This window comes from Phyllobates terribilis, unplaced genomic scaffold, assembly GCF_046119375.1.
Source record: "Phyllobates terribilis strain yellow unplaced genomic scaffold, ASM4611937v1 Scaffold_7__3_contigs__length_470593459, whole genome shotgun sequence".
Taxonomy (NCBI): domain Eukaryota; kingdom Metazoa; phylum Chordata; class Amphibia; order Anura; family Dendrobatidae; genus Phyllobates; species Phyllobates terribilis.
In genome coordinates, this window is record NW_027362767.1 from 210738556 (window position 1) to 210760743 (window position 22188).

Sequence of the window (22188 nt, forward strand, 5' to 3'; positions counted from 1 at the left end):
ACAGCAGGTAGCCCTGGGGGCGCGACATTCTAAGCTCCTATCAGCCCCCCGATGTGATGCCATGACAGCCGAGGGTCATTATGGTTCTTCTATGATTTTCACTGTACAGTATAATTCAATGGTATTATAGTATATGGTACAAGTGATCTGACAATCACAGATTATAGTCCCCTAAGGAGACTATTAAAAACAGTAAAAAATGTAAAAAAAAAAAATTTTTAAAATGATGAAAAAAAAATATAAAAGTTCAAATCGCCCTTTTATCCTAATTAGAAATGAAAAAATTCTAAAAAAAAAATACACATTTGTGATAACGCCACATCCATAAAAGTTAGATCTATCAAAACATCAAATGATTTAATCTGATCGGTAAACGACATAATGAGAGAAAAATTCATAACGTTAGAATTTAGTTTTTTTGGCCTCAGCAACAACTAAAAATGCAATAAGAAGCAATGAAAATGTATCTACACTAAAATGGGATCAATGAAAGCATCGCCACTCAAAAAACAAGTCCTCACACAGCTCCACTAACCAAAAAATAAAAACGTTATGAGTCTTGAAAAACAGCAAGACAATTTGGCCAGAATTTATGATTTCCACATTTTTTTTAATCACCTAATTAAAAAAAAACGTATGCATGTTTGATAATATTGACCTGGAAAACCAAACTTTTAGGTAATTTTTACCGCATAATGAACTCCATAAAAACCAAACGCAAAAAATTACCGCAATTTCGCTGCACTTGGGATTTTATTCCCATTTTAAAATACATTGCATGGTAAAAAGAATGACGTCATTCGAAAGTAAAACTCGTCTCGCAAAAAACAAGCCCTCATGTGGCTATGTTGAAAGAAAAATAAAAAAGTTACGGCTTTTGGAAGAAGAGGAAGAAAAAAATTAAAGCGCAAAAATGGAAAATCACTTTTTTGGGAAGGGGTTTATTATGTTACTAAACCAAATATTACTGCAGCCTCAGAAAGAACTGTGCGGCATTTATAAAACTGCATCAAGAGCTGTGCCTTCCCAACAGCTAGCGCGTGCCTACCTGCCTAGACTAGCCTCTCCGTTTAAGAAAGAGTAATAAAAGTTAAAAAAAAAAAAAAATTACCTACCTTGGATGCGTTGCACAAGACTTTTTTCATTGATGGCCTATCATTAGGATAGATCATCAACATCTGACTGGTTCGGTTGCGACACCTGGTACTCCGACTGATCAGCTGTTCCCAGTGCCTGCGACAGCCAGAAGTGATCAGTTGCATAACTGCACAGCACAGCTCCATCAACTATATAGTGGTCGCGGCTGGGTACTGCACACCCTGCCCCTATTGTTTTGGCCACTATATAGTTGACGGAGTTCTGCTGTGCGGCTCTGCAATGAGCACTTCCGGATGGCACCAAAAAATGGATGCCGGGTGTCTCCTCCCCAACGATCAGATATTTATGACCTATCCCAAAATTAAGCCGTCAATGTAAAAGTCTCAGACAACTTCTTTAAGCTACATCCAGTATAAATTAGCTCCAAAAAATCCAGAATTCGCAAGAATGGTCTTATGGCACAAGATGAAGATACCGGTTGCCTAAATTTAGGTTATTAGATTACCTCTTTTTAGCTTGATAAAGGGGACTTCGTCTCCCTGAAATGCGTTTTTAGAGATATTATCTTATCATATTTTAATTCACCACGTAACAGTTTATACATTTTTTATACTTCTTTAATTTCTTTTTATGTTCATATATAATTAAGAAAGCACTCCCATTAAGTTTTTTATTCATTAAATGTATGTATATGTTCGTGTAATGTAGTGTGACTATATTAATATACTCACCTACTCCTGCTCTCTCCGGGATCCAGGGCCGTTCTTCTCCTTGTCTCAGTGATGTCACCGCTCTTCAGACTCTGACTCACTCTATGCGTGAGATGGAAATGTCTTTTACAGTCTAATTCTCTAGTTCTGACGCTCTATAGACTTACATTGTAAAAGTCACTTCCGGGTCACGCAGAATGAAGTGTGACCAAGAGAGTCTGAAAAGCAGGGACATCACTGAGAAGAGGAGAAGAACAGCGCTGGATCCCGGAGAAAGCAGTAGTAGGTGAGTGTATTAATATACTACATTACATGTACATATACACATATTCAACGAATAAAAACCCTAATGGGAGTGCTTCTTTAAGCAATCTTTTTCTGCTAGCCCCTTTGTGGAATTTAGTGCCTTTATTTCCTACATCTTGCAGGGTGAACAAGGGATATCCATTGTTTTTCCTATATAACTCTAGATGATATCTTCCTTGGGTTTCTGACCATTCAGAACCCCTTTAGCAGAATTGTAAGACTTACATCCAGAAACTGATCAGGCAATTTTAGAGAATGGGATTCAAACCTTGATACTGGGTGGAAAAACTATTACTGGACTTCTCCGATTAGAAGATGATTGCTCAGAATTAGGGTTGAGCGAGTATGTTCTGTCCGAGTATGCTCGGGCGAGCTCCGAGTATTTACAGCTGCTCGGTGATATTGTTGAATCGCTCCCGTGTGCATGATTTGCAACTGTTTGACAGCTTTATTACATGTGAGGAATGTCTATTTCTTACACATTCCTCTCATGTAATAAAGCTGTCAAACAGTCACAAATCATGCACACGGGAGCGATTCAACCATATCATCGAGCAGCTGTAAATACTCGCTGCTCGCCCGAGCATACTCGGCGAAAGGATTAATAGAACATACTCGCTCAACACTACTCAGAATGAATAAGAAATTGACCCAAGGGTTATTCAAGCAAAGGTGGGAAGTGGGAAACAAAGAACTTCTGTCCTAAGTTGCAAAACTTGACACCATAGTGAGGAGCATAATTGCACAGCTTTATTCTGTATATGTTAATTAATTGGAAAAAATAATCTTGGGGGGAATTGATCTTCCATAAGCTGAGGAGCCTTGTAGGACTCTGTACAGCGGCAAAGGCTGAGTTGATAGTTCTCGGCAAATAATAAAAATGTGAAGTTGAATTTATAATGAATTAATAGAACATACTGCATTTATTAGGGCACTATATTTTTGTACATTTTGAATTTAAAATCAGATTAATAAAATTCTACGCTCTTTTTTTCTTTTTCTTTTTTAGGAAAGCCCACTTGGTTCTTAGAAGACTAGAAAAAGTAAGCAGCCATTGTTCTGGACTCCTGCGAAGCGCACACATCCAACGCAGGATAGACAACATTCCATACCTAATCTGTCACAGCGAAGACCTTCGAACATCAGGTTTAGTTTTGTATAGCATTTTGAGGGACAACAAATTCACATGCGAAGAGAAAATGGTATCCATGCCTCGCAATACGTACGGAGATTCGAAAGGACGATGAGCGCGCTGAAGAATCTCTAACTTCTTCGAGATGTTTTCGGAAGAGAATTAATGGTCATGCCAGCGTTATGTCACGAGCAGCCAAGAAACCAATCATAGCTACTTTTATAAACTAAGGACAGATAAGGTGCTATGAAAACTCATATCCATTTATAAAAACGTTCCTTGGCAGAGACAAGGTTTTTTTAATGCATTTTTTGTTTGGAAACCCAAGAAGAGTACCAGCAAGGCACTGCTCTACAACTCGCTCCTTGGAGATGTTCCCAGTTTAATCTTTTTAGTTTCCCTTTTGGTTTTCCAATTAATGTGGAAATGATGCAGGGACTTTTATATTTTTCTTGCTTTTATAGGTCACTTAACCTGCTCATTTTTCGTGCGTATTGTCCAACAATCTGTATGCATTAAACTTCTTATTACGATATGTACTTTGTGTACACTGTCACAGTGCTCATATAACTGTATTCACTTCATTAAGTGTTAAGTGTTCCAGATATCACAGAAACTAAGATGATGGACTAATGAAGCATTGGATAATTATGAGGAACAGAAGAAGAGAAAAGAAGATGGAAATCAGGATGCAAAAAACTCTAAACTGATTTCTGAAGAAACAAAACATTGTTTGAAAACTATATCCATTGAATAAAGAGTAAAATTAATGAATATCAACTGATAGTATTGATCTATGGAAAGAAACCTGGTGAAATTATATGGATTTTTAATGTTAAGGTTTTTTAACTAACAAATAGTTGCTGCTATATGAAATAATGGAAAGGCTATATCCATTCGGATTGAAAAAAAATGTATTTCAATGAAGTTCTTTTGTCAAAAAAAGATATGATTTATGGAAATCTACTATTGAGTCAGAATCTTATGATGGTCATAGATTTAAAGTTTATCCTTAAAGAGGATCTATCACCTATTGGTAAACCTTATAGAGTAAACTAAGACAAGGTCTAAACCTTTTACAAACATTTAATTAGGGAAATTAAAACGTTTTCTCATTAATTTAGTGAAAATGAAACTGAATTCCACTCAACTCAGGCTCTCCACTTTCTCACTATTTTAACAGCTATGTAAGACTTCCTGCTTCTGAGCTGAAAGTTATCACTGTGTGGGATGGTGCTGCATGTAAGTAAGGCAGGAGAGATTCTTCATGCTGAATGTACGTATATATGTAAGATGGAACCCTGTGTATTATGGATCCATAGGATGAGAAGGATAGAATCAGCAGTATAGATGAATTCTAATCCCACAGCCTTCTTCTCTGTGTGGTTTGGCTGCTGCTAGCTCTATACAGTATGTAATAAAAGACTCAGATTAACCCTTTACCAGCAGTTGTGTCCTCCATTTAGCAGAATAACCCTTTACCAGCAGTTGTGTCCTCATTTTAGCAGATTAACCCTTTACCTGTAGTTGTGTCCACCTTTTAGCAGATTAACCCTTTACCGGCAGTTGTTTTCTCCTTTTAGTAGATTACCCCTTTACTTATAGTGGTGTCCACCTTTTAGCAGAATAACCCTTTTACCAGCAGTTGTTTCCTCCTTTTAGCAGAATAACCCTTTACCAGCAGTTATGTCTTCCTTTTAGCAGATTAACCCTTTACCAGCAGTTGTATCCTCCTTTTAGCTAATTAACCCTTTATCAGTAGCTGTGTCCACTAGTGATGAGCGAGTATGTTTTTTTTAACCCTTTCGCCAAGTATACTCCGGCGAGCACCGAGTATTTACAGCGTGCTCGGTGATATGTTTGAATCACTCCAGTGTGCATGATTTGCGACTGTTTGACAGCTTTAATACATGTGAGGAATGTGTAAGAAGCAAACATTCCTCACATGTATTAAAGCTGTCAAACAGTCGCAAATCATGCACACGGGAGTGATTCAAACATATCACCGAGCACGCTGTAAATACTCGGCGTTCGCCCGAGCATACTCTGCGAAAGGGTTAACAAAACATACTCACTCATCACTAGTGTCCACCTTTTAGTAGATTAACCCTTTACCAGCAGTTGTGTTCTCTTTTTAGCAGAATAACCCTTTACCAGCAGTTGTGTCCTCCTTTTAGCAAATTAACCCTTTATCAGCAGTTGTGTCTACCTTTTAGCAGATTAGCCCCTTTAGAATAAGCTACATCATTTTCCATCAATGTCCATACAGGGACATTTTATTAATTAAAATTAATTGTTTATTTTGATATATTAGAATATTCAGCATGAAGTAAAAGTTCAGGTTCCTGATTGAAAGGAAAGTTTTTGCCTTATTTGCACTTCTCTGATTCATTGTTCATTGGGATGCACTGGTTAAATGATCCATCACATTTGTAAATCTGTTTAGGTGAATTTATGAGACAATTGTATTCAACTGACTTGAGATTTGACAAAACAGGCGAATTGATTAGGTCGTCCAAAGTCCTAAGCACAAGGCTCCATTTACCATTCAAATGCTCTATAGAATCAGCTCCTCCTCTTTCAGCTGGTACAATTGGAACGTCCCAGAGTTGAGAATCTCACCAAATTTTGAGCTCACAACGGTAAAGTAAAATTAAAACCTGCTTTGCCGGAATACTGAGAGAAATCATCTGATTTGTTAATGACATGTATTTGAAAAACTTCTTATGTTTCCATCTACTATAACTTCCCGAGCTTTTCTCAGAACCGATAGGTCCTCTTTAATTTCCAAATAATACAGAGTAGCTAAACTTTTAGTTTTTTTATATTTTTTTTCCAGCATGGAAAGCTGTGAAACTTTGCAAATCACTTTATTAGGGGATTGGCTTTCATTCCTGTACAATATAATTGCATGTAAATAGCTTCCAAGCCCCGGCTTTTTCTCAGTCTATTTGCCTGCCTGTAGCTGCATTTATAGCACGGCATACTCATTAGAAGTACAGATGATGGCAGTGATGGGTCAGCACCTGTGTCACTAACTCTGGGGATAAGCGGCTGCAGTAGATTATTCTGATAAGCACAACACCCTGAGGAAGAGACAGGGGCTGACCCATCACTGCCATCATCAGTACTCCTATTGAGCTGACATCAATGCAGTTGAACACAAGCAATAAAACTGGGGAAAAGCCGGGATTTGGACCAAACATACATATATATATATATATTTTTTTAAAGGAACGAAGACAGATCCGATAATAAAGTAATGTTTAAAGTTTCATAACTTTCTATGCTGGACAAAATTAAAGAAAAATGAAAGTTTTTTTCTATAATCTTAAGATAGGTCTGCTTTTTTTCAGAAACCCCACCACTCTTATTTACAGGTATTGCAACTCAGCCCTAATCACGTCAATACAATTAAGCTGCAATATTGGACAATTACAAGAGTAGCATTGATTCTTTATAGAAAGCAGGTTTTTTTTAACCCACGCACCTCTTTTTATGTTTCGTTTGGTGCAAAATTTTGTAAGTTTGCCCCTTAACTTCGAAGAATTCACCATTTAAAAATTCCTTAGATGTTAGTGGTAAAAGCCATTATTATAGTGCTTACTATCCTCTGAGAAAAGATTTATCAGGTGATAAAAACTGATTTAGGATCAGCTGTGATAGCCCACTCAGCTTTTCTTAAAGGGGTTGTTGAGGCTTGGGACAAAAATCTGTAGCTGGGGACTTGGGTACATTTTTGGAGTAAGTTACTTAAGTATCGAAGTAAGTTATGGAAGTAACATAATAAATTTGTCAAGCCCATGAAATGCCATTTTGGCATAACTGGGGTGTAAAGACCAAAAGTTGCAATATTTTTCTGCAAAAATATTTTGACTTATTAAAGAGAACCTGACATCTGATTCATGTATCAGGCACTGGTTATACAATCTTAACCAGGGTCTCTACCCGCTGACAGTGAGTGGCAGGTAGGTGCGCGCAGGTTAAACACACCAGGCTGAGATCGTAAAGCCAGTGTCGGATACATGACAACCATTGATTGGGCACTATATATTAGGTGTCTGGTTTACTTTATGGTGTTTGCACCAGATTTCTGCCATAAGCTCCTTAATGAATTGCCCCCTATGTGACTGCAGACATTTATCCCAAGCCTGGACAACCCCTTTAATTCAGACTGTTAATAATGGGAATTATTTTTTTTTGTTGTTGTACTTGTAAAATGATGTAACTTTTTTTTATTCTTCCATGGAATGGAATCTGAACCCATTGCTAAAAAAAAAACACAAGAACTTCTAGAATGATGATCACCAGAGATACTTTATTCACCTTTTATTAGTGTGAAGCAAATATCATGATGTACTACTACTGCATATGTGAGTGTGGATGTTTCTTCGCGTCTTTTACTGCTGGCAAAATGATTGTCCTACAAAGGATGGCTCAGCTTGTCCATTTTATATTTGTAAAATATGTCTCTAATAATGGATCGGCCTAGATGGAATAAAATCATGTAGCAGGATAAAATATATTCCATAATTCATAGTATGTGTATTATTAACGTCCATTGCAAATGACAAAAGTGTTTCGTCGCCAAATGACTCTTGTTAAATGTATTTTACAATGGATGGAAAGTCAAGATGTTTTATGAGGTCTGAAATTCTGGTAAGTCTTTCCCTTGAATGTTTTCCAGATAATCCATTAAACAATGTATTCATTGTTAATTATTCAAGGGTCTCCTTATTTCAGATCACAACACAGTGCAAATAACATAAAAAGTTACATTGTGAGGGAGTGTGCACATGCTAAGTATTTGGTGCAGAAATTTCTGCACCATTTCTCCATCTCTTGGCAGGAAAAATGCAGCATATAATATGCGCTTTCTTGCTGCTTTTTCTATCTATTTTTTACACGCGTTTTTGGTGCAGATTTTTCCCCACTCATTAGTATGAGTGAAATCGCTAAAAAACACAAAACGATGAAGAAATTGACAAGCACCTCTTATGATAGTGTAGCAACTCACTCAGGAAAATAGGTAACACACTCAAAACGGTAATTGACCCTGCCGGTTCCTGTACAGACTAGAGATCCTGACCCCGTAATCCCTAGTGGTTCCTGCATGAGCTGAGATAGCACCAACTACAGACTAGACGATGGCAACTCTGACCTATGCTGCCTGAAAGGCTGTCGAGCGCTTCACGTTCCTCCTAAAGAACCGGAGGTCAGAGCAGAGTGCTAATTACCTACAGAAGAGAAAGTGTGCTAAAATAGAAAGAGATCCCAGAGTGAGTGAAAAACAAACCACGAAATACAAAATAAAGGATTACGTACGTAAAAGAAACAAAAGATAGATGCAGGGTAAAGAACATAAACAGCGGAGAGATAAACCCTAACTGGTCTTTCACTAATTAGCTTAAACTACAGCAGTATGGCTGGACATCCAAAAGAGACTATCACGAGCAGGAAATACCAGCAGGGGTAAAGTATATAAAACCGCACCAGAAAGGTGATAGAGCAGACAAATGAGTAAATGAAAGCATTACCCTAAACAAACTTCAGCAAGGATAACAGAAACTAAATGCCTGAAGAAAAGGTGCATCTGCTGTGGCTCAGCGGACATGGAAGCTGACCACAAAGCACAGGCTCAAGGGTTTGAACCCAGACACATGACAGCACCATAAAACAGCCTGTCATTTCACTTTTCCTGCATACTTACTATTAGTGTTAGGAAATCTACTGAGGCTCCAATTCCTCATTGCTTTTGAACCTGTTTTTTCATCTTGTTTTGTGCATTTTTTTTGTTTGAACCCAAATCATTATTTTATTTGTGTCTTTTTTTTTAATCTATTTTATACATGTTCACTTGTTGTTTTTTTTTTCCGTGTTGTGGACAGAGTTTAGTAATCCCAGAAGTTTTCTCCCTATTCTTCAATTGCGACTTTTTGAAAAGTCCCAAAATTTGGCGCAATTTCACTCCATTCTCCACCTGGTGTATTTTCAAGTATGCCAACATTTCGGTGCAGTTTTTTTAATGATATTTGGTACCAAAAGCAGTTTGAGATAGGGAAAAAACACCATTTGTGACTTTGTGGCAAATTCATGAATCACGTCCACCATATTGATGAGTTAGGCTCCAAAAAACGGCAACAAGTGCCACAATATAAAAAAGAAAAGTAACTTAAGAAACCTCACAAATTATGAATTGAGGCCTAAATCCTGAAAGACTCAGTCTAAATTATCACTATAGAATGGGGATGAGGAAAGGAGACAACAACAGTTTTTTTTCTGTGGAACTGAATTCTATTTGAGTGGAATTGAATTCTAGTAGAATTGTACAAAAATCCCTATTATCCCGAATGTAGATATTTGTAATTTACTTTGTGTGATACCTGCAATTTGGCACGTGGCTGACTGTCATGTTGCTTTCCTGTAGAGGGTCAGAAAAAGTAAAATAATGCCTCCCCTCTCACCTGTCCAGCCACGTCCGCTGCTCGCTCTCCCCATACGGCACTTCTTACCCCCACCATGAGTTGCAACTTCACACTAGGCTGGGACTCCACTATCTGACAATGCGCATTCTAGGCTGGGACTCCACTATATGACAATGCACATTCTAGGCTGGGACTCCACTATCTAACAATGCGCATTCTAGGCTAGGACTCCACTATCTGACAATGCGCATTCTAGGCTGGGACTCCACTATATGACAATGCACATTCTAGGCTGGGACTCCACTATCTGACAATGCGCATTCTAGGCTGGGACTCCACTATCTGACAATGCGCATTCTAGGCTGGGACTCCACTATCTGACAATGCGCATTCTAGGCTGGGACTCCACTATATGACAATGCACATTCTAGGCTGGGACTCCACTATCTAACAATGCGCATTCTAGGCTAGGACTCCACTATCTGACAATGCGCATTCTAGGCTGGGACTCCACTATATGACAATGCACATTCTAGGCTGGGACTCCACTATCTGACAATGCGCATTCTTGGCTGGGACTCCACTATCTGACAATGCGCATTCTAGGCTGGGACTCCACTATCTGACAATACGCATTCTAGGCTGGGACTCCACTATCTGACAATGCGCATTCTAGGCTGGGACTCCACTATCTCACAATGCGCATTCTAGGCTGGGACTCCACTATCTAACCATGCGCATTCTAGGCTGGGACTCCTCTATCTAACAATGCGCATTCTAGGCTGGGACTCCACTATCTGACAATGCGCATTCTAGGCTGGGACTCCTCTATCTAACAATGCGCATTCTAGGCTGGGACTCCACTATCTAACAAAGCACATTCTAGGCTGGGACTCCACTATCTGACAATGCTCATTCTAGGCTGGGACTCTACTATCTAACAAAGCGCATTCTAGGCTGGGACTCCACTATCTGACAATGCGCATTCTAGGCTGGGACTCCTCTATCTAACAATGCGCATTCTAGGCTGGGACTCCACTATCTAACAAAGCGCATTCTAGGCTGGGACTCCACTATCTGACAATGCGCATTCTAGGCTGGGACTCCACTATCTAACAAAGCGCATTCTAGGCTGGGACTCCACTATCTGACAATGCGCATTCTAGGCTGGGACTCCACTATCTAACAATGCGCATTCTAGGCTCGGACTCCTCTATCTGACAATGCGCATTCTAGGCTGGGACTCTACTCTCTGACAATGCGCATTCTAGGCTGGGACTCCACTATCTAACAAAGCGCATTCTAGGCTGGGACTCCACTATCTGACAATGCGCATTCTAGGCTGGGACTCCACTATCTAACAATGCGCATTCTAGGCTCGGACTCCTCTATCTGACAATGCGCATTCTAAGCTGGGACTCCACTATCTAACAATGCGCATTCTAGGCTGGGACTCCACTATCTGACAATGCACATTCTAGGCTGGGACTCCACTATCTGACAATGGGCATTCTAGGCTGGGAATCCACTATCTGACAATGCGCATTCTAGGCTGGGACTCCACTATCTAACATTGCGCATTCTAGGCTGGGACTCTACTATCTAACAAAGCGCATTCTAGGCTGGGACTCTACTATCTGACAATGCGCATTCTAGGCTGGGACTCCACTATCTGACAATGCGCATTCTAGGCTGGAACTCCACTATCTGACAATGCACATTCTAGGCTGGGACTCCACTATCTAACAATGCGCCTTCTAGGCTGGGACTCCACTATCTGACAATGCGCCTTCTAGGCTGGGACTCCACTATCTAACAATGCACATTCTAGGCTGGGACTCCACTATCTGACAATGCGCATTCTAGGCTGGGACTCCACTATCTGACAATGCGCATTCTAGGCTGGGACTCCACTATCTGACAATGCGCATTCTAGGCTGGAACTCCACTATCTGACAATGCACATTTTAGGCTGGAACTCCACTATCTGACAATGCGCATTCTAGGCTGGGACTCCACTATCTGACAATGCGCATTCTAGGCTGGGACTCCACTATCTGACAATGCGCATTCTAGGCTGGGACTCCACTATCTGACAATGCGCATTGTAGGCTGGGACTCCACTATCTGACAATGCGCATTCTAGGCTGGGACTCCACTATCTGACAATGCGCATTCTAGGCTGGGACTCCACTATCTGAAAATGCGCATTCTAGACTGGGACTCCACTATCTGACAATGCGCATTCTAGGCTGGGACTCCACTATCTGACAATGCGCATTCTAGGTTGGGACTCCACTATCTGACAATGCGCATTCTAGGCTGGGACTCCACTATCTGACAATGCGCATTCTAGGCTGGGACGCTACTATCTGACAATGCGCATTCTAGGCTGGGACTCCACTATCTGACAATGCGCATTCTAGGCTGGAACTCCACTATCTGACAATGCACATTCTAGGCTGGGACTCCACTATCTAACAATGCGCCTTCTAGGCTGGGACTCCACTATCTGACAATGCGCCTTCTAGGCTGGGACTCCACTATCTAACAATGCACATTCTAGGCTGGGACTCCACTATCTGACAATGCGCATTCTAGGCTGGGACTCCACTATCTGACAATGCGCATTCTAGGCTGGGACTCCACTATCTGACAATGCGCATTCTAGGCTGGAACTCCACTATCTGACAATGCACATTTTAGGCTGGAACTCCACTATCTGACAATGCGCATTCTAGGCTGGGACTCCACTATCTGACAATGCGCATTCTAGGCTGGGACTCCACTATCTGACAATGTGCATTCTAGGCTGGGACTCCACTATCTGACAATGCGCATTCTAGGCTGGGACTCCACTATCTGACAATGCGCATTCTAGGCTGGGACTCCACTATCTGACAATGCGCATTCTAGGCTGGGACTCCACTATCTGAAAATGCGCATTCTAGACTGGGACTCCACTATCTGACAATGCGCATTCTAGGCTGGGACTCCACTATCTGACAATGCGCATTCTAGGCTGGGACTCCACTATCTGACAATGCGCATTCTAGGCTGGGACTCCACTATCTGACAATGCGCATTCTAGGCTGGGACGCTACTATCTGACAATGCGCATTCTAGGCTGGGACTCCTCTATCTAACAATGCGCATTCTAGGCTGGGACTCCACTATCTGACAATGCGCATTCTAGGCTGGGACTCCACTATCTGACAATGCGCATTCTAGGCTGGGACTCCACTATCTGACAATGCACATTCTAGGCTGGGACTCCACTATCTAACAAAGCGCATTCTAGGCTGGGACTCCACTATCTGACAATGCTCTTTCTAGGCTGGGATTCTACTATCTAACAAAGCGCATTCTAGGCTGGGACTCCACTATCTGACAATGCGCATTCTAGGCTGGGACTCCACTATCTGACAATGCGCATTCTAGGCTGGGACTCCTCTATCTAACAATGCGCATTCTAGGCTGGGACTCCACTATCTAACAAAGCGCATTCTAGGCTGGGACTCCACTATCTAACAATGCGCATTCTAGGCTCGGACTCCTCTATCTGCCAATGCGCATTCTAGGCTGGGACTCCACTATCAAACAATGCGCATTCTAGGCTGGGACTCCACTATCTGACAGTGCACATTCTAGGCTGAGACTCCACTATCTGACAATGGGCATTCTAGGCTGGGACTCCTCTATCTGACAATGCGCATTCTAGGCTGGGACTCCACTATCTAACATTGCGCATTCTAGGCTGGGACTCCACTATCTAACAAAGCGCATTCTAGGCTGGGACTACACTATCTGACAATGCGCATTCTAGGCTGGGACTCCACTATCTGACAATGCACATTCTAGGCTGGGACTCCACTCTCTAACAATGCACCTTCTAGGCTGGGACTCCACTATCTGACAATGCGCATTCTAGGCTGGGACTCCACTATCTGACAATGCGCATTCTAGGCTGGGACTCCACTATCTAACAATGAGCCTTCTAGGCTGGGACTCCACTATCTGACAATGCGCATTCTAGGCTGGGACTCCACTATCTGACAATGCACATTCTAGGCTGGGACTCCACTATCTGACAATGGGCATTCTAGGCTGGGACTCCACTATCTGACAATGCCCATTCTAGGCTGGGACTCCACTATCTGACAATGCGCATTCTAGGCTGGGACTCCACTATCTGACAATGCTCATTCTAGGCTGGGACTCTACTATCTAACAAAGCGCATTCTAGGCTGGGACTCCACTATCTGACAATGCGCATTCTAGGCTGGGACTCCTCTATCTAACAATGCGCATTCTAGGCTGGGACTCCACTATCTAACAAAGCGCATTCTAGGCTGGGACTCCACTATCTGACAATGCGCATTCTAGGCTGGGACTCCATTATCTAACAATGCGCATTCTAGGCTCGGACTCCTCTATCTGACAATGCGCATTCTAGGCTGGGACTCTACTATCTGACAATGCGCATTCTAGGCTGGGACTCCACTATCTAACAAAGCGCATTCTAGGCTGGGACTCCACTATCTGACAATGCGCATTCTAGGCTGGGACTCCACTATCTAACAATGCGCATTCTAGGCTCGGACTCCTCTATCTGACAATGCGCATTCTAAGCTGGGACTCCACTATCTAACAATGCGCATTCTAGGCTGGGACTCCACTATCTGACAATGCACATTCTAGGCTGGGACTCCACTATCTGACAATGGGCATTCTAGGCTGGGACTCCACTATCTGACAATGCGCATTCTAGGCTGGGACTCCACTATCTGACAATGCGCATTCTAGGCTGGGACGCTACTATCTGACAATGCGCATTCTAGGCTGGGACTCCACTATCTAACAAAGCGCATTCTAGGCTGGGACTCCACTATCTGACAATGCGCATTCTAATCTGGGACTCCACTATCTGACAATGCACATTCTAGGCTGGGACTCCACTATCTAACAATGCGCATTCTAGGCTGGGACTCCTCTATCTAACAATGCGCATTCTAGGCTGGGACTCCACTATCTGACAATGCGCATTCTAGGCTAGGACTCCACTATCTGACAATGCGCATTCTAGGCTGGGACTCCACTATATGACAATGCACATTCTAGGCTGGGACTCCACTATCTGACAATGCGCATTCTTGGCTGGGACTCCACTATCTGACAATGCGCATTCTAGGCTGGGACTCCACTATCTGACAATACGCATTCTAGGCTGGGACTCCACTATCTGACAATACGCATTCTAGGCTGGGACTCCACTATCTGACAATGCGCATTCTAGGCTGGGACTCCACTATCTCACAATGCGCATTCTAGGCTGGGACTCCACTATCTAACCATGCGCATTCTAGGCTGGGACTCCTCTATCTAACAATGCGCATTCTAGGCTGGGACTCCACTATCTGACAATGCGCATTCTAGGCTGGGACTCCTCTATCTAACAATGCGCATTCTAGGCTGGGACTCCACTATCTAACAAAGCACATTCTAGGCTGGGACTCCACTATCTGACAATGCGCATTCTAGGCTGGGACTCCACTATCTAACAAAGCGCATTCTAGGCTGGGACTCCACTATCTGACAATGCTCATTCTAGGCTGGGACTCTACTATCTAACAAAGCGCATTCTAGGCTGGGACTCCACTATCTGACAATGCGCATTCTAGGCTGGGACTCCTCTATCTAACAATGCGCATTCTAGGCTGGGACTCCACTATCTAACAAAGCGCATTCTAGGCTGGGACTCCACTATCTGACAATGCGCATTCTAGGCTGGGACTCCACTATCTAACAAAGCGCATTCTAGGCTGGGACTCCACTATCTGACAATGCGCATTCTAGGCTGGGACTCCACTATCTAACAATGCGCATTCTAGGCTCGGACTCCTCTATCTGACAATGCGCATTCTAGGCTGGGACTCTACTCTCTGACAATGCGCATTCTAGGCTGGGACTCCACTATCTAACAAAGCGCATTCTAGGCTGGGACTCCACTATCTGACAATGCGCATTCTAGGCTGGGACTCCACTATCTAACAATGCGCATTCTAGGCTCGGACTCCTCTATCTGACAATGCGCATTCTAAGCTGGGACTCCACTATCTAACAATGCGCATTCTAGGCTGGGACTCCACTATCTGACAATGCACATTCTAGGCTGGGACTCCACTATCTGACAATGGGCATTCTAGGCTGGGAATCCACTATCTGACAATGCGCATTCTAGGCTGGGACTCCACTATCTAACATTGCGCATTCTAGGCTGGGACTCTACTATCTAACAAAGCGCATTCTAGGCTGGGACTCTACTATCTGACAATGCGCATTCTAGGCTGGGACTCCACTATCTGACAATGCGCATTCTAGGCTGGAACTCCACTATCTGACAATGCACATTCTAGGCTGGGACTCCACTATCTAACAATGCGCCTTCTAGGCTGGGACTCCACTATCTGACAATGCGCCTTCTAGGCTGGGACTCCACTATCTAACAATGCACATTCTAGGCTGGGACTCCACTATCTGACAATGCGCATTCTAGGCTGGGACTCCACTATCTGACAATGCGCATTCTAGGCTGGGACTCCACTATCTGACAATGCGCATTCTAGGCTGGAACTCCACTATCTGACAATGCACATTTTAGGCTGGAACTCCACTATCTGACAATGCGCATTCTAGGCTGGGACTCCACTATCTGACAATGCGCATTCTAGGCTGGGACTCCACTATCTGACAATGCGCATTCTAGGCTGGGACTCCACTATCTGACAATGCGCATTCTAGGCTGGGACTCCACTATCTGACAATGCGCATTCTAGGCTGGGACTCCACTATCTGAGAATGCGCATTCTAGGCTGGGACTCCACTATCTGAAAATGCGCATTCTAGACTGGGACTCCACTATCTGACAATGCGCATTCTAGGCTGGGACTCCACTATCTGACAATGCGCATTCTAGGTTGGGACTCCACTATCTGACAATGCGCATTCTAGGCTGGGACTCCACTATCTGACAATGCGCATTCTAGGCTGGGACGCTACTATCTGACAATGCGCATTCTAGGCTGGGACTCCACTATCTGACAATGCGCATTCTAGGCTGGAACTCCACTATCTGACAATGCACATTCTAGGCTGGGACTCCACTATCTAACAATGCGCCTTCTAGGCTGGGACTCCACTATCTGACAATGCGCCTTCTAGGCTGGGACTCCACTATCTAACAATGCACATTCTAGGCTGGGACTCCACTATCTGACAATGCGCATTCTAGGCTGGGACTCCACTATCTGACAATGCGCATTCTAGGCTGGGACTCCACTATCTGACAATGCGCATTCTAGGCTGGAACTCCACTATCTGACAATGCACATTTTAGGCTGGAACTCCACTATCTGACAATGCGCATTCTAGGCTGGGATTCCACTATCTGACAATGCGCATTCTAGGCTGGGACTCCACTATCTGACAATGTGCATTCTAGGCTGGGACTCCACTATCTGACAATGCGCATTCTAGGCTGGGACTCCACTATCTGACAATGCGCATTCTAGGCTGGGACTCCACTATCTGACAATGCGCATTCTAGGCTGGGACTCCACTATCTGAAAATGCGCATTCTAGACTGGGACTCCACTATCTGACAATGCGCATTCTAGGCTGGGACTCCACTATCTGACAATGCGCATTCTAGGCTGGGACTCCACTATCTGACAATGCGCATTCTAGGCTGGGACTCCACTATCTGACAATGCGCATTCTAGGCTGGGACGCTACTATCTGACAATGCGCATTCTAGGCTGGGACTCCTCTATCTAACAATGCGCATTCTAGGCTGGGACTCCACTATCTGACAATGCGCATTCTAGGCTGGGACTCCACTATCTGACAATGCGCATTCTAGGCTGGGACTCCACTATCTGACAATGCACATTCTAGGCTGGGACTCCACTATCTAACAAAGCGCATTCTAGGCTGGGACTCCACTATCTGACAATGCTCTTTCTAGGCTGGGATTCTACTATCTAACAAAGCGCATTCTAGGCTGGGACTCCACTATCTGACAATGCGCATTCTAGGCTGGGACTCCACTATCTGACAATGCGCATTCTAGGCTGGGACTCCTCTATCTAACAATGCGCATTCTAGGCTGGGACTCCACTATCTAACAAAGCGCATTCTAGGCTGGGACTCCACTATCTAACAATGCGCATTCTAGGCTCGGACTCCTCTATCTGACAATGCGCATTCTAGGCTGGGACTCCACTATCAAACAATGCGCATTCTAGGCTGGGACTCCACTATCTGACAGTGCACATTCTAGGCTGAGACTCCACTATCTGACAATGGGCATTCTAGGCTGGGACTCCTCTATCTGACAATGCGCATTCTAGGCTGGGACTCCACTATCTAACATTGCGCATTCTAGGCTGGGACTCCACTATCTAACAAAGCGCATTCTAGGCTGGGACTACACTATCTGACAATGCGCATTCTAGGCTGGGACTCCACTATCTGACAATGCACATTCTAGGCTGGGACTCCACTCTCTAACAATGCACCTTCTAGGCTGGGACTCCACTATCTGACAATGCGCATTCTAGGCTGGGACTCCACTATCTGACAATGCGCATTCTAGGCTGGGACTCCACTATCTAACAATGAGCCTTCTAGGCTGGGACTCCACTATCTGACAATGCGCATTCTAGGCTGGGACTCCACTATCTGACAATGCACATTCTAGGCTGGGACTCCACTATCTGACAATGGGCATTCTAGGCTGGGACTCCACTATCTGACAATGCCCATTCTAGGCTGGGACTCCACTATCTGACAATGCGCATTCTAGGCTGGGACTCCACTATCTGACAATGCTCATTCTAGGCTGGGACTCTACAGTCATGGCCAAAAGTTTTGAGAATGACACCAAAATTATATTTTCACATGATCTGCTGGCCTCTGGTTTTTATTAGTGTTTGTCTGATGTTTATATCACATACAGAAATATAATTGCAATCATATTATGAGTACCAATAGGTTATATTGACAGTTAGAATGAGTTAATGCAGCAAGTCAATATTTGCAATGTTGCCCCTTCTTCTTCAAGACCTCTGTAATTCTCCCTGGCATGCTCTCAATCAACTTTTGGACCAAATCCTGACTGATAGCAGTCCATTCTTGCATAATCAATGCTTGCATTTTGCCAGAATTTGTTGGTTTTTGTTTGTCCACCCGTCTCTTGATGATTGACCACAAGTTCTCAATGGGATTAAGATCTGGGGAGTTTCCAGGCCATGGACCCAAAATCTCTATGTTTTGTTCCATGAGCCATTTAGTTATCACCTTTGCTTTATGGCAAGGTGCTCCATCATGCTGGAAAAGGCATTGTTGGGTGCCAAACTGCTCTTGGACGGTTGGGAGAAGTTGCTCTTGGAGGACATTCTGGTACCATTCTTTATTCATGGCTGTGTTTTTAGGCAAGACTGTGAGTGAGCCGATTCCCTTGGCTGAGAAGCAACCCCACACATGAATGGTTTTAGGATGCTTTACAGTTGGCATGAGACAAGACTGGTGGTAGCGCTCACCTCTTCTTCTCCGAATAAGCTGTTTTCCAGATGTCCCAAACAATCAAAAAGGGGATTCATCTGAGAAAATGACTTTGCCCCAGTCCTCAGCAGTCCACTCCCTGTACCTTTTACAGAATGTCAGTCGGTCCCTGATGTTTTTTCTGGAGAGAAGTGGCTTCTTTGCTGCCCTCCTTGAAACCAGCCCTTGCTCAAAGAGTCTCCGCCTCACAGTGCGTGCAGAAGCACTCACACCAGCCTGCTGCCATTCCTGAGCAAGCTCGGCACTGCTGGTAGTTCCATCCCGCAGCTGAAACAGTTTTAAGATACGGTCCTGGCGCTTGCTGGTCTTTCTTGGGCGCCCTGGAGCCTTTTTGACAACAATGGAAGCTCTCTCCTTGAAGTTCTTGATGATGCGATAGATTGTTGAGTGAGGTGCAATCTTTGTAGCTGCGATACTCTTCCCTGTTAGGCCATTTTTGTGCAGTGCAATGATGGCTGCACATGTTTCTTTAGAGATAACCATGGTTAACTGAAGAGAAACAATGATACCAAGAACCAGCCTCCTTTTAAAGTGTCCAGTGATGTCATTCTTACTTAATCATGACTGATTGATCGCCAGCCCTGTCCTCATCAACACCCACACCTGTGTTAATGGATCAATCACTAAAACGATGTTAGCTGCTCCTTTTAAGGCAGGACTGCAATGATGTTGAAATGTGTTTTGGGGGTTAAAGTTCATTTTCTGGGCAAATATTGACATTGCAAGTACAGTAATTGCTGTTAAGCTGATCACTCTTTGACATTCAGGAGTATATGCAAATTGCCATTACAAAAAATGAAGCAGTAAACTTTGGAAAAATTACTATTTGTCTCATTCTCAATACTTTTGGCCATGACTGTACTATCTAACAAAGCGCATTCTAGGCTGGGACTCCACTATCTGACAATGCGCATTCTAGGCTGGGACTCCTCTATCTAACAATGCGCATTCTAGGCTGGGACTCCACTATCTAACAAAGCGCATTCTAGGCTGGGACTCCACTATCTGACAATGCGCATTCTAGGCTGGGACTCCATTATCTAACAATGCGCATTCTAGGCTCGGACTCCTCTATCTGACAATGCGCATTCTAGGCTGGGACTCTACTATCTGACAATGCGCATTCTAGGCTGGGACTCCACTATCTAACAAAGCGCATTCTAGGCTGGGACTCCACTATCTGACAATGGGCATTCTAGGCTGGGACTCCACTATCTAACAATGCGCATTCTAGGCTCGGACTCCTCTATCTGACAATGCGCATTCTAAGCTGGGACTCCACTATCTAACAATGCGCATTCTAGGCTGGGACTCCACTATCTGACAATGCACATTCTAGGCTGGGACTCCACTATCTGACAATGGGCATTCTAGGCTGGGACTCCACTATCTGACAATGCGCATTCTAGGCTGGGACTCCACTATCTAACATTGCGCATTCTAGGCTGGGACTCCACTATCTAACCAAGCGCATTCTAGGCTGGGACTCTACTATCTGACAATGCGCATTCTAGGCTGGGACTCCACTATCTGACAATGCGCATTCTAGGCTGGAACTCCACTATCTGACAATGCACATTCTAGGCTGGGACTCCACTATCTAACAATGCGCCTTCTAGGCTGGGACTCCACTATCTGACAATGCGCCTTCTAGGCTGGGACTCCACTATCTAACAATGCACATTCTAGACTGGGACTCCACTATCTGACAATGCGCATTCTAGGCTGGGACTCCACTATCTGACAATGCGCATTCTAGGCTGGGACTCCACTATCTGACAATGCGCATTCTAGGCTGGAACTCCACTATCTGACAATGCACATTCTAGGCTGGGACTCCACTATCTGACAATGCGCATTCTAGGCTGGGACTCCACTATCTGACAATGCGCATTCTAGGCTGGGACTCCACTATCTGACAATGCGCATTCTAGGCTGGGACTCCACTATCTGACAATGCGCATTCTAGGCTGGGACTCCACTATCTGACAAAGCGCATTCTAGGCTGGGACTCCACTATCTGACAATGCGCATTCTAGGCTGGGAATCCACTATCTGAAAATGCGCATTCTAGACTGGGACTCCACTATCTGACAATGCGTATTCTAGGCTGGGACTCCACTATCTGACAATGCGCATTCTAGGCTGGGACTCCACTATCTGACAATGCGCATTCTAGGCTGGGACTCCACTATCTGACAATGCGCATTCTAGGCTGGGACGCTACTATCTGACAATGCGCATTCTAGGCTGGGACTCCACTATCTAACAAAGCGCATTCTAGGCTGGGACTCCACTATCTGACAATGCGCATTCTAATCTGGGACTCCACTATCTGACAATGCACATTCTAGGCTGGGACTCCACTATCTAACAATGCGCATTCTAGGCTGGGACTCCTCTATCTAACAATGCGCATTCTAGGCTGGGACTCCACTATCTGACAATGCGCATTCTAGGCTGGGACTCCACTATCTGACAATGCGCATTCTAGGCTGGGACTCCACTATCTGACAATGCACATTCTAGGCTGGGACTCCACTATCTAACAAAGCGCATTCTAGGCTGGGACTCCACTATCTGACAATGCTCTTTCTAGGCTGGGATTCTACTATCTAACAAAGCGCATTCTAGGCTGGGACTCCACTATCTGACAATGCTCTTTCTAGGCTGGGATTCTACTATCTAACAATGCGCATTCTAGGCTGGGACTCCACTATCTGACAATGCGCATTCTAGCCTGGGACTCCTCTATTTAACAATGCGCATTCTAGGCTGGGACTCCACTATCTAACAAAGCGCATTCTAGGCTGGGACTCCACTATCTAACAATGCGCATTCTAGGCTCGGACTCCTCTATCTGACAATGCGCATTCTAGGCTGGGACTCCACT

At 43.8% G+C, this 22188-nt stretch overlaps 1 protein-coding gene across 3 annotated transcripts in view; it reads left to right on the forward strand.

The window, feature by feature from the left end:
• ASTN2 (astrotactin 2) overlaps window positions 1-5064 on the forward strand; it is a 1067984-nt gene extending 1062920 nt beyond the window's left edge. Inside the window, exon 22 of one of the 3 annotated variants that reach the window (XM_073639713.1) lies at window positions 3124-5064. In XM_073639713.1, coding sequence (XP_073495814.1) covers window positions 3124-3361 — 238 coding nt within the window. In that variant the 3' untranslated portion in view covers window positions 3362-5064. The remainder of the gene's footprint in view (window positions 1-3123) is intronic. The other 2 variants (XM_073639714.1, XM_073639715.1) reach the window with 2 other exon arrangements.
• The last annotated feature ends 17124 nt before the right edge of the window (window positions 5065-22188 follow it).